This window comes from Cornus florida, unplaced genomic scaffold, assembly GCF_030987335.1.
Source record: "Cornus florida cultivar Cherokee Brave unplaced genomic scaffold, ASM3098733v1 CherokeeBrave_3.0.0_Hap2_Chr06, whole genome shotgun sequence".
In the NCBI taxonomy this organism is placed as follows: domain Eukaryota; kingdom Viridiplantae; phylum Streptophyta; class Magnoliopsida; order Cornales; family Cornaceae; genus Cornus; species Cornus florida.
Window position 1 is genome coordinate 90,343,048 of NW_026775576.1, and position 12,639 is coordinate 90,355,686.

At 36.8% G+C, this 12,639-nt stretch overlaps 1 protein-coding gene across 1 annotated transcript; it reads left to right on the forward strand.

Annotated features, from left to right (window-relative positions):
• Positions 1-1,468: 1,468 nt before the first annotated feature.
• Positions 1,469-5,378, forward strand: LOC132312790 (oligopeptide transporter 6-like). Its single transcript, XM_059811294.1, has 6 exons — positions 1,469-2,311; positions 2,859-2,956; positions 3,038-3,607; positions 3,803-4,061; positions 4,157-4,339; positions 4,433-5,378. The coding sequence occupies exons 1-6, from the start codon at positions 1,832-1,834 to the stop codon at positions 5,054-5,056; spliced, it is 2,214 nt and encodes a 737-aa protein (XP_059667277.1). The 5' UTR covers positions 1,469-1,831; the 3' UTR covers positions 5,057-5,378.
• The last annotated feature ends 7,261 nt before the right edge of the window (positions 5,379-12,639 follow it).

Consider the following 12,639-nt stretch of genomic DNA (forward strand, 5'->3'; position numbering starts at 1 on the left):
GTAAAACTTCGAGGTTTTAGTCCTTGTAAAAAAATACAAAAAATTATATATGATATCACATATTATTTTATTTCATATTTCACTATTTGCTTACTAAAATAAATAATTAAGTATAAAGAATATGAGTCTAACTCAAATTTATTTATTTTATTACTATTTATAATTATAAGGGTGTTTCTGGTAAATAGAATCATTTTTTTTTTTTTTTCTTTTCATGCTATCCAAACTAACAAAATAATATTTTCCTACAAAAAAATTCTTGCTAACCAAATGCACAATGAAAACTTAATTTTTCTTTCTTTCACTTTTCATTAAATTTCCCATCTAACCAAACGAAGCCTTAGGGTAGCACTGTTGCTCTTGTGCATGCATCACAAGGACATGCTCAAACAAAAATGTTTTCCCTTTTTTTTTCTTTTTTTTTTTTTTTAAATAAAAAAATCTGTGTTCCTTTATTGTCTAATTATTGTTGAAAGAACTTCCTTTTCAAAAAATTTATTCCCATCTCTAGGGACAGACGGAGGGAAGGGCGAGGAGAAATTTTTTTTGGACTTCTTGTACTGTGTAACGGGCACATTCAATCATTTCTTATTGCACGTGTATTAGATAGACAGTTCGGATGTGCAACGACTTTTCTCCTGAGCGGTGTATGTATTATACGAATGGTCCGAATGCGCATAACAAGTACAAAGAAGTTTTTCTCGTGACCAGGGCATGCATTTGTAGTTAATAATAGTAATTTTGTATAGAGATTTTAAAGTTGGCCCTCCAATTCTTATTTTTATTTTTAATTTTTTTTTTATTACTAGTTTGGCCCCCCTCTCTCCCTCGGCTCTTGCCCATCTCGAACCATAAATTATTAGATGATTAATTCAATTAAGAAAAATTGACTCACAAAAGTGTATTATATTACACAGAAATGTAAACATTAGATTAGTTTTGATTAAATTGATGATGATCATTTAATAATTACAAAATCTAATAATGGAAATTTTTTATTTTTATATGAGTGGTATTACAAAGTCGAGGAATCCAACAATTGTGTTTTAAATGTGGGTGGACTCACCTCTTAACCAGGTGAGCTCCACACCACCTCGTGGTCCACATGGGATTAGGTTAGGGTTCCTTTTCCAATTCAGAAACACTTTATTGCTTATGTGTTAAAAAAAAAAAGAAAAGAAAAGAAAAGAAAAGAAAAGAGAGAGAAATCCTGATATAAAAAACAAAAAAGAATCAAAAGATTCAACAAACAACGCATCGACAGCTACCACTCTTTCCTTTCCCGCGTGTCATAAATACAAAAATATCTATTTACAGTTGGAATTTTATAGCATCACGAAATATCCGAGAAGCTTACCTACCTATATTGTATAAATAGATTCTCAAGCTTATATAGAGACAGAAAGGAATGCTATATATATATATATATATATATATATATATAATATTAATGTACTTTTAGAAAAAAAAAAAATTAATGTACTTTTATTTTAAGGTAAGTCCAACTAATTTAACAAATACCACTCCGTCCAATAAGGAAAAAAAATCAGTGTGGGTTTAGGATCCTTATAGTGCGCTAACCTATCCAATAGGAAGTTAACTCCACAGATACTCTGGAATCTCTGTTAAACGTCCTAGTCAAACACCAACACTACTATCATTATGGTACCTCCCTCTATATATATATATCCATACACATATATGTATTATTTGTGATTTGATTTGACGATGATATATGTATCATAAGTAGTTGCAGTAGTACTCTGTATAACGACACTATTTGGTATCAGAGAACAAGAACATCATTCATCATCAATTTTGAGCCACATTCATGGCTGAGATACGCGAGGAGGGTCTGGCGGCGGCGGCCATGGAGTCCTCCGATGTCTGCCCGATCAAACAAGTGGACATGACGGTGCCCAAAACTGATGATCCCACCATGCCCGTGCTCACTTTCAGAATGTGGGTTTTGGGCATCACTGCGTGTCTTGTTTTGTCCTTCGTCAATCAGTTTTTCTGGTACCGGACGGAGCCATTGACAATCGGCTCCATATCGGCTCAGATTGCGGTGGTGCCTCTCGGGCACTTGATGGCGAGGACCATTACGAATCGGGTCTTCTTTCAGGGTAGCCGGTGGCAGTTCACGTTGAATCCGGGACCTTTTAACATCAAAGAACATGTTTTGATCACCATTTTTGCGAATTCGGGTGCTGGCACCGTTTATGCAACTCACATATTGAGTGCTATTAAACTCTTGTACAAGAGGAAGCTCACATTTCTCCCTGCTTTTCTGGTTATGCTCACCACCCAGGTACTCTTATCTCTATCTCTATCTACTTGCTTTTGTTTGTTTGTTTGATTGATTGATGGAATACTCTTTTGTTTGTTTTTCTAACCAATTTACTAATTCTATTTAAAATAGAGAATCAAAATCAATTAATTTGTTTATCAAGATTCAAATTGAGAGCATGTATGTATTTAGGTAACAAACTTTATTTGTGTAACTAATAAAAATTTGAATCTACATTATGCTACATTAAGTGCAATTAAACACTAATAAGAAGAAACTATCTCTCTCTGTTTCTGTTGTTATGATCACCACTCAGGGTACCCTATCTCTTCTTCTGACCTAAATTTCAATTGCAAATCAAAATCTAGGAATTTGTTTATAAGGATCCAAATAGATTATTGGAGTTTGGGAATTTCAATAGAATCACGGTTTCAGGTACTCCATTATAAGAAATTAAATTTTAAATTAGGAACTAATTAAAATTTTTATTTATTTTTGTTATAACCATTTATGTATGAGTTTTTACATTCATCACTCTTCCAACCTGCTCTTCTTATTTAAACGGTAGGTGTTGGGTTTCGGCTGGGCTGGGCTTTTCCGAAAACATCTGGTTGAGCCAGGAGAAATGTGGTGGCCGGGGAATCTGGTTCAAGTCTCATTATTCAGGTGTTTATTTTCTTTCTGTTGATAATTATTTTGTACTCAATTTCATTGCCGATCAAAGTGTAACATATGTTAGTATTGCAGGGCTCTACATGAAAAAGAGAAGAGACCCAGAGGTGGCATGACTCGGACCCAATTTTTCCTCATAACCTTCCTTTGCAGCTTCGCTTACTACGCCTTTCCGGGCTATCTTTTTACATTGTTAACATCTGTCTCCTGGATTTGTTGGTTTGCTCCCAAGTCTGTCCTGGTGCAACAATTAGGCTCGGGTACAAATGGACTCGGAATTGCCGCCTTAGGATTTGACTGGACTACAATTGCATCATACCTTGGGAGTCCACTAGCTAGCCCATGGTTTGCCACTGCCAATGTTGCCCTTGGATTTTGCCTTGTCATGTATGTGATGACACCCCTTACTTACTTTCTCAACTTCTACAACGCCAAAAACTTCCCCATATACTCTAACGAGCTTTTCATGTCGAGTGGTTCGCAATACAACATTTCAAGCATCATTGATTCCAACTTTCATCTTGACGTGGATGCTTATACCAACTCTGGCCCAGTCTATATGAGCACCTTCTTTGCTATGACATATGGTCTTGGATTCGCCACGCTTTCTGCAACTCTTGTCCATGTCCTCCTCTTTAATGGAAGGTATGCACCGCCGTATCATCAATACCTTGAAAATAGAATCCTTCATTTTTATTATTCTCAGCCTAAATTTTCTCTTTATAACAAGTCTGCCTGGTGTCTATAATGCTAACTAACTTGCTTGCATTTTTCCATTTAAAAGTAAATTCCTTGGGTTTTCAGGCCGCGCTAAGCTTGTTTGAACCTTGATACATGCAGTGATATTTGGAAGCAAAGCAGGAAGGCCTTTGGTGGGAATAAGAAGATGGATGTACACACTAGGCTTATGAAGAAATACGAACAAGTGCCCATGTGGTGGTTTATAATAATTCTCATAGTGAACATTGCCGCCATTATCTTTGCTTGCGAGTATTACAATGACACACTTCAGTTGCCTTGGTGGGGTGTGTTGCTAGCTTGCGCCATTGCTCTTATTTTCACCCTTCCAATAGGGATCATCAATGCCACCACGAACCAGGTAAAAAACCAAAGCTTTTGGAATTGCCTTGTATGAATTGAAAACTATTTTGACATTAATTCACACTCATCTTTTTTCCTTGTTGACATTCACAGCAACCAGGCTTGAACATTATCACGGAGTATATTATAGGGTATATGTACCCAGAGCGACCTGTCGCCAACATGTGCTTTAAGGTGTATGGATACATCAGTATGACTCAGGCTCTAACATTTCTATCTGACTTCAAGCTGGGACATTACATGAAGATTCCTCCTAGGATGATGTTCATGGCACAGGTCGGATTCTTTTCCCGCCTTAAAATACTTTCAGTATTGTTTATGAAACCAATTAACAAGAATAGTGGAAAGCTAAACTTAATCGATTTTCAGGTGGTGGGAACACTTATAGCAGTGGTAGTATACCAGGCAACCGCATGGTGGATGATGGGAGCCATTCCCGACCTCTGTGATACCTCGGTGTTGCCTCATGACAGCCAGTGGAAGTGCCCCATGGACCGTGTTTTCTACGATGCCTCGGTTATTTGGGGCCTGGTTGGGCCGCGCAGGATCTTTGGAAACCTCGGTGCATACTCGAAGGTGAACTGGTTCTTTATGGGTGGAGCCGTTGCTCCTCTACTAGTGTGGTTGGCACACAAGACATTCCCAAAGATGCGATGGATTCGCCTCATCCACATGCCAGTCTTGTTGGGCGCCACAGCAATGATGCCCCCAGCTTCTGCCGTGAACTTCACCAGCTGGATCATCGTTGGGTTCCTGTCCGGCTTTGTCATCTTCAGGTATCGACCCGAGTGGTGGGAGCGCTACAATTATGTCCTTTCCGGTGGTTTTGATGCCGGAACTGCCTTCATGTCCGTGTTGTTATTCTTTGCCCTGCAATCGAAGAACATTTCGCTTGATTGGTGGGGAAGCAGCGATCTAGGTGACCGCTGCGTGTTGGCTTCTTGTCCTACTGCCCCAGGCATTTCAGTTGATGGCTGCCCAGCATTTCACTAAAATCATTAGTGGTCAATCTCTCTGTAAGTATATCTATCTGTATACATATAATTTTATTTTTATTTTTATTTTTATTTTAATTTTATGGATTCTACTCTGCTGGTTTTATGGATATGTAATTGGTACACATCTGGCTAGAAATTTGTGTGGCCTTCCTGAATTCATTGTCTCTCATAATGAGATTCTAAATGCATCAAACACTCTGGAGATCAGAAGTGTCAGAAAATATCTAGTGGGTTCTTTTGCCCTGCCATTGGATTTTGGAAATATGTGTGTTGTGTTATCATTTGGATGAGTGATTTGTTTAACTGTTCACCTCTTGAAAGGAAACCCTATATAATGTGTGTATATATAGTATATATATCTATATATTATTCTTGGTGTTACCCTTTTCACTGCCTAATAGAATTTAACGATTAATATATAAATTGTGCATATATTTTCCTGCACACCAAAAAAATAAATAAATAATTCAATATCTATATATATACAAACTATTTTCAGCATTAATAACTATTTTCCTCGTGTTATATATTCTTATATTGATTGTGTTATATATTATTATATTGATTGTGATTGACAAGCAACGACAATTAAGGGGCGCAAATCCTCTACTGTGATTTCCATGCCGTCCCTACATTAAGCGTTAAGTGGACTTGGTTTGGCCACGTTTTACTCCACTTAATATATACTAAGACTACGTTTGGCAATTACATAATCATTTATTAATAACATTTCACTACCATTTATAAGTATCTTCACCCTCAAAATAAGGTATGCACATAATGCTGACTAAGTAATGTCAAATACAAACGTAACTCAATTCACCACCACCATTTATAAGTATCTTCATCCTCAAAATAAGGAATGCACATAATGCAGACTAAGTCATGTTACATACAAACGTAACTCAATTCACCACCATTTATAAGTAACATTTTACCACCATTTATAAGTATTTTCACCCTCAAAATAAGGTATGCACATGTCACATACAAACGTAACTCAATTCAACATCTCAATTCAACATATCATTTATGTTATAATTTGAAATTAAAGTATTTTAAAAACACATGTTAATTTAAAGAATTTAAACCAAAATTAAAATCACTTGGATTAACTCTAGACAACAAACAAAACACTCGCCACATCTTTTTTTTTTTTTCCTTCAAAATATTAAAAAAACATGCACTTAGTTTTAAATTATTTAACATATCTTTGAATTTTTTTTTACAAAGTTTAATATTAATTGTCACACACATCATCTTCACAATCAAAAGAAAAAATTTGGTAAAGTTTAATATTAATTGTCACACTCACCACCTTCATCATCAATAAAAGGTATTCACATAGTACTGATCGAAAAACTAATAATCACACATAAATCTAACTCAATTTAACATATTATTTATATATTTTTTAAGTTAAATTTTATAATAAAAAAAGAACATCCAAAAAAATAGTCACATGTTAATTTTAAGAGGATTTTGAAGGGAATTATGAGGTTGTCAACAACCTTTACTTTTTAAGTAGTGATGTTACCCTCTTAGAAATGACGTGATGATTTAGTAGCCGTGGGCGGCAAAGTGGCTTTGTTACCTATTCTATTAGGAACTGCAGATTTTTTGGTACATCACATTTATGCATTTACGATTCATGTGACGGTATTGATACTCCTGAAAGGTGTTCTATTTGCTCGTAGATGTTACTTTTTAGACTCCTGTGATATTACTTTTAGACTTTTGTGATGTTACTTATAAATGGTGGTGAAATATTACTGATAAACAGTAGTGTAATTGCCAAATACAATCTTATGTTACGTTTGGTGTGCAGGAATGGAATGGAATGGAATGCCCATTCCAACCATTCCTTTGTTTGGTATGCAACTTAAAGTGGGAATGACCATTCCATTAGAATGAAAATTCATTCCTGGGAATGAAAATCCATTCCACAACTAAACCTATGGAATGGCCATTCCATTCCCAAGTAATTTATTTAAAAAAATCGATTTCCCAAAACACCCTCATATTTTAAGTCTAAAAATCACCATTACCTTCCACCACAATCGTCTCTGCTTTTCACCACCACCACCAACTTTCACCATCGCCCACCACTTTCCACCACCACCACCGCCACCGCCTTTCACTACCGCTACCGCCACCATTTGTCGCAACCACCGCCGCCGCCGCCTTTCACCATTGTTACCGCCACGACCTTCCACCACCACCACTACCGTAATCGCCTTTCACCACCTTCCACCACCACCGCCGCAATCGCCTTTCACCACTGCCACCACCTTCCACCACAACCACTGTTACTGTCTTTCACTACTACCACCACCTTCCACCACCGCCACTGCTACCGCCACAGCCCTACACCACCGCCACCGCCACCGCCTTCCACCACGGCCACCATCACCTTTCACCACCATCGCCACCGCTGCCGCCTTCAACAACCACCAACGCCGCCGCCATCGCCTTCCACCACCACCATCGCCTTCTACCATCTTGCACCACCACTACCACCACCACCATCTTCCACCACCGCCACCGCCACCGCCACCACCTTCCACTACCGCCACCGCCACCACCACCTTTCACCATCACCTTTCGCCACCGCCACCGCCACCACCTTTCGCCATCACCCACCACCACCTTCTACCACCGCCACCACCTTCCATCACCACCACCGCCACCACCTTCCATCACCACCTTCACCACATTCCACCACTGCCTTCCACCACCACTATAGTTACACCACAACCACCACACTACTGCCACCGCCTTCTACCAACACCACTGCCACCTTCCACCACCACTGCTACCACCAATTTCCACCATTGCCACCACCGTCGCCTTCTAACACCACCACCTACATTACTACTGCTTTCTACCATCCACCACAGCCACTGCCACCATTTATTTTTAAAAAATTATTAGAGAATATCATTTTGTTAATTTAATTTAATTTATTTGTTACTAAGAGGGATATTTTGGAGAATTCAATTAGAAATTTATTTCATTCTAAATTTTAAATTGGTCCAACCAAACACTAGAATGGTTATTATCATTTCATTCCTACACATTTCATATTCACAACTAAACAATAGAATGAGAATGACCATTCTATTCCATTCTCATTCTCATTCCATTTCCATTCTCATTCGATTCCTACTTCCATTCCATTTCATTCCTGCACACCAAACGTAACATTAGTGTCTATTAAGTGGAGTAAAACGTGGCCAAATCAAGACCACTTAACGTTCATAGCAGGAGACAACATAGAAATTGCACAACAGAGGATTTGCACCCTTGCCATAGCACTTTGAGAAAATTATTTTCGGTGATTTGTAAATCGGAATCTTTGCCTCTGTACTCATCTTTTAATTGGTGGTGGTTTTTTTTTTTTTGGGGAATTCTGTTAACAAATAACAATGAATCAAGTGTTATTATTACGGAGTATTATTTATTACAGTTGTATTAATTAAATACATTAGTGGTTAAATGTTATGTATATATCTATCAATGTGTGGGGTCCACGAATTCTTAAAGGTATCAATGAAGATTTTCCTGTTGGCGTATGGAGTAAGATTACTTTATTGGCTTATAAGAGAAGCCTCAGTATATGCCTATAAATAGGCTTTATATGTATGAAATGAAAGTGTGAAATAAAATTCTCTCTCTCTGTTATACTCGTTCTCTCTCTCTTTCGTTTCTCTCTCTGCAAGTTATAATACATATTATACTATATATATATATATATATATATATATATACACACACACATACATCTATTTATTATACGTTATCAGCACGAGCTCTATCCATCTGAGATTTGAAGAAGAAGCTTTCTCTCCCAACTATATATCTATTTTGTGATATTAGTTTTGATAGATTGCTGGGTTGGTTTGCTTTATCGAAGAAAATAGTATTTCTGACTCCAAAGGGTAAGAAAATTTTAATTATGTATTATTGTTCATAAAATAAATTTGTTTACTTAAATGATATATGTGTTTACACTATAGTCGGTTCTACCACCTTTATTATTTAATGATCTACTAATTATGGTTGGTCTTACTTGCTTTATTATTTAATAATTTATTCCCTATGGCTGGTTTTACCACATTTGTTATTTAAATAATTCATATTATGTTATTATTTCATTTAATGCCATTTTATTTATATACGATGCTAAATTATATTTTTATATTGTTGTCACATCTAGTTATTCTGAAAATGTAAAATTTGACAAAGCTGGAATTCGTGGCCCTGAATATTTCTGGCAAAAATTATTTATTTTGGATTCTGGATGCTCAGATCCATTTGGATACCATGGGCCTTGAGACACAATTAAAGAAGAAAATGATGCATCATTACATGATAAAGCAAATGCCATGATTTTCTTCTGGCGCCATATTAGTGAGGAATTTAAAACTAAATACCTCACTGAAAGAGATCCACTTTGTTTGTAGAACAATTTGAAAGAAAGATATGATCATCAAAAAACAGTTATTCTCCCAAAGGCCAGGGCTGACTGACAGCAACTGAGATTGTAAGATTTTAAAACTGTAGCTGAATATAACTCTGCCCTATTCAAAATCAGCTCTACATTGAAATTATGTGGTGATACTATTACTGATGAAATTTTGTTGGAAAAAACATTCACCACATTTCACGTCTCGAATGTGCTCTTACAACAATAATATCGAGAGCGTAGATTTTAAAAATATTCAGAGATGATATCATGTTTGCTTGTGGTAGAGCAAAATAATGAGCTTTTGTTAAGAAACTACCAGTCTCGTCCAACTGGATCGACACCGATCCCTGAAACATATGTTGCTTCATCTCATGGTCGTGGATGCGGACGTAGACGTGGTCGTGGTAGTAGAAATGACTACAATAATGAATATGGTCGGGGTAAAAATAACTGTTACAACAATGAATATGGTCGTGGTAGGAATCATTCTTATTACCGTGAAGGATATCAATCCTCACATTTTCCCAATCAGAGATCCACACCATATCCCTAAAGGAGAGATCATAATGAAATGAAACAGGGAAAAGGGAATGATGTGGCTCAACCTTCCAAGACACATGATAATACCTATTACCGATGTGGAATGACAGGGCATTGGCAAAGCATTTATCGTACACCTAAGCATCTGACTGAACTTTACCAAGCCTCAATGAAAGAAAAGGGGAAACAAAAGGAAATGAATTTCCTTGATCATGATGAGAGCCAGTTGACATCACAAATCTGGAAATGAATTTCATTGATCGTAATAAGCCAGTCACAAATCTGGATGTATCAGATTTTTTTGAGGACCGTGATGGAAAGATAGACTTCCTGATCGATGATGGAAATGTCCACACCAATTAAACCTATTTTCTTTTCATGTTCTGTCTACTATGTTTTTATTTTTCTTGTATTAAAATTTTTATTTTCTAGTTTGTATTAAAGTTTCTTTTGTTATAAAAGTTTCTTTTCTGATAAAGAAATTTGCATGCATAGGAATGGATCTTACTAGTTCCAAAATAAATAGAGAAGATATATGTCTTGCAGATAGTGGAACGACACACACAATCCTTCGAGATCAAAAATATTTTTCCTACTTAATTCTGACAGACGCCAGTGTCAGTACAATATCAGGTCCCACTGACTTGATTGAAGGCTCCGGACGAGCCAACATCATTTTATCACATAGAATAAAATTACAAATCAGTGATGCCTTATATTCTACAAGGTCTCGGAGAAATCTGTTAAGTTTTAAAGACTTGCGTCGTAAAGGGTATCATATTGAGACTGGAAATGAAATAAATGTGGAATATCTCTATATTACTTCCATTACCTCAGGCAAGAAGTTGATATTAGAAAAACTTCCTGTTTTCTCCTCTGGGTTATACTATACAACTATTAGGACAATTGAGTCAAATGCTGTGATACATAAAAAATCTTGTGACCCAAAACTTTTTATGCTTTGGCATGATCGACTTGGTCACCCGGGGAGTACAATGATGCGTCGAATTATTGAAAATTCACATGGACACCCACTAAAGGATCAAAAAATCATCTTACCAAATAATCATCTATGCACCGCCTGCTCACAAGATAAGTTGATTATCAGACCATCCCCCTCAAAAGTCATTGTTGAGTCTCCCTCATTTTTACAACGAATTCACGTGAATATATGTGGGCCAATTCATCCACCCTGTAGACCATTTCGCTATTTTATGGTCTTAATTGATGCCTCAACACGATGGTCGCATGTTTGTCTGCTTTCTACCCGTAATGTTGCATTTGCTAGACTCCTTACTCAAATCATCAAATTACGGGCACACTTTCCTGATTACCCAATTAAGACAATCCGTCTTGATAATGCCGCTGAATTTTTTTCTCAAACTTTTGATGATTATTGCATGTCAGTTGGAATTAATGTTGAATACCCTGTTGCACACACTCATACTCAAAATAGTATGGCTGAATCTTTTATTAAAAGACTTCAGTTTATTGGTTGTTCTTTGCTTATGCGAATAAAATTACCTGTTCATGCCCGGGGTTATGCCATATTACATGCTGCATCATTAGTTCGTATACGACCAACTGCTTATCATAAGTACTCACCACTGCAACTTGTTTTTAGTCAACAACTAAATATCTCTCACATACGAGTTTTTGGTTGTGTTGTACATGTTCCAATTATACCACCCCAACGTACTAAAATGGGTCATCAACGTAAACTTGGAATTTATGTTGGTTTTGATTCTCCAACTATTAGTAGATATCTTGAACCCCTAACATGTGATGTCTTTAAAGCACGATTTGCTGACTGTCATTTTGATGAAACAGTTTTCCCACCATTAGGGGAAGAAAAGGCTCAGTAGCAACGTGATCTTACTTGGAATGCCCTGGAATTGTCTTATTTTGATTCTCGCACAAATCAATGTGAACGAGAAATTCAGAGGATCATTCACTTGCAAAATGTTGCAAATCAATTGCCTGATGCATTTACTGATACAAAGGAAGTGATAAAATCACATATACCAGCTGCAAATATTCCAGTTCGAATTGCTGTCCCTGAGGGACCTTCTGTTAGTAATGCAGTAAATGCATCTAAAACACGCCTGAAGTGTGGCAGACCAGTCGGTGCAAAAGATACCGCTCCTCGTAAGAGGAAATCACAAAGAAAATAGCCTTTGATCAATCTGAGATAATAGTTTTTGATAAGACAGGGGCTCTTGATGAGTCTCAGGTACCTAAAAATGATGAAATAATAAATATTTATGAGACAAATGCAACATATGATGATATGGCTCTTGATGAGACACATGGCCTTGATGAGACACAGGTACCTGAAAATGATGATATCTCATTAAATTATGAAACGGGATGGAATAGAAATGAAATTGTTATCAACAACATATTCTCATATCTCGTTACTCTTGATATTGATAATGAGGATCCAGAACCTCAAAACATTGAAGAATGTCGACGAAGAAATGATTGGCCAAAATGGAAAGAAGTGATACAAGCAGAGCTAAATTCATTAGCTAAACGTGACGTATTTAAACCAGTAGTCCAGACAC

Bases quoted from the DNA above. Each gene is read 5' to 3' on its own strand.
- LOC132312790 (XM_059811294.1), top strand. From the start codon at position 1,832: ATGGCTGAGATACGCGAGGAGGGTCTGGCGGCGGCGGCCATGGAGTCC. The intron at 2,957-3,037 runs GTGTTTATTTTC...TTAGTATTGCAG, and splicing joins GTTCAAGTCTCATTATTCAG to GGCTCTACATGAAAAAGAGA. The intron at 4,062-4,156 runs GTAAAAAACCAA...TGACATTCACAG, and splicing joins TCAATGCCACCACGAACCAG to CAACCAGGCTTGAACATTAT.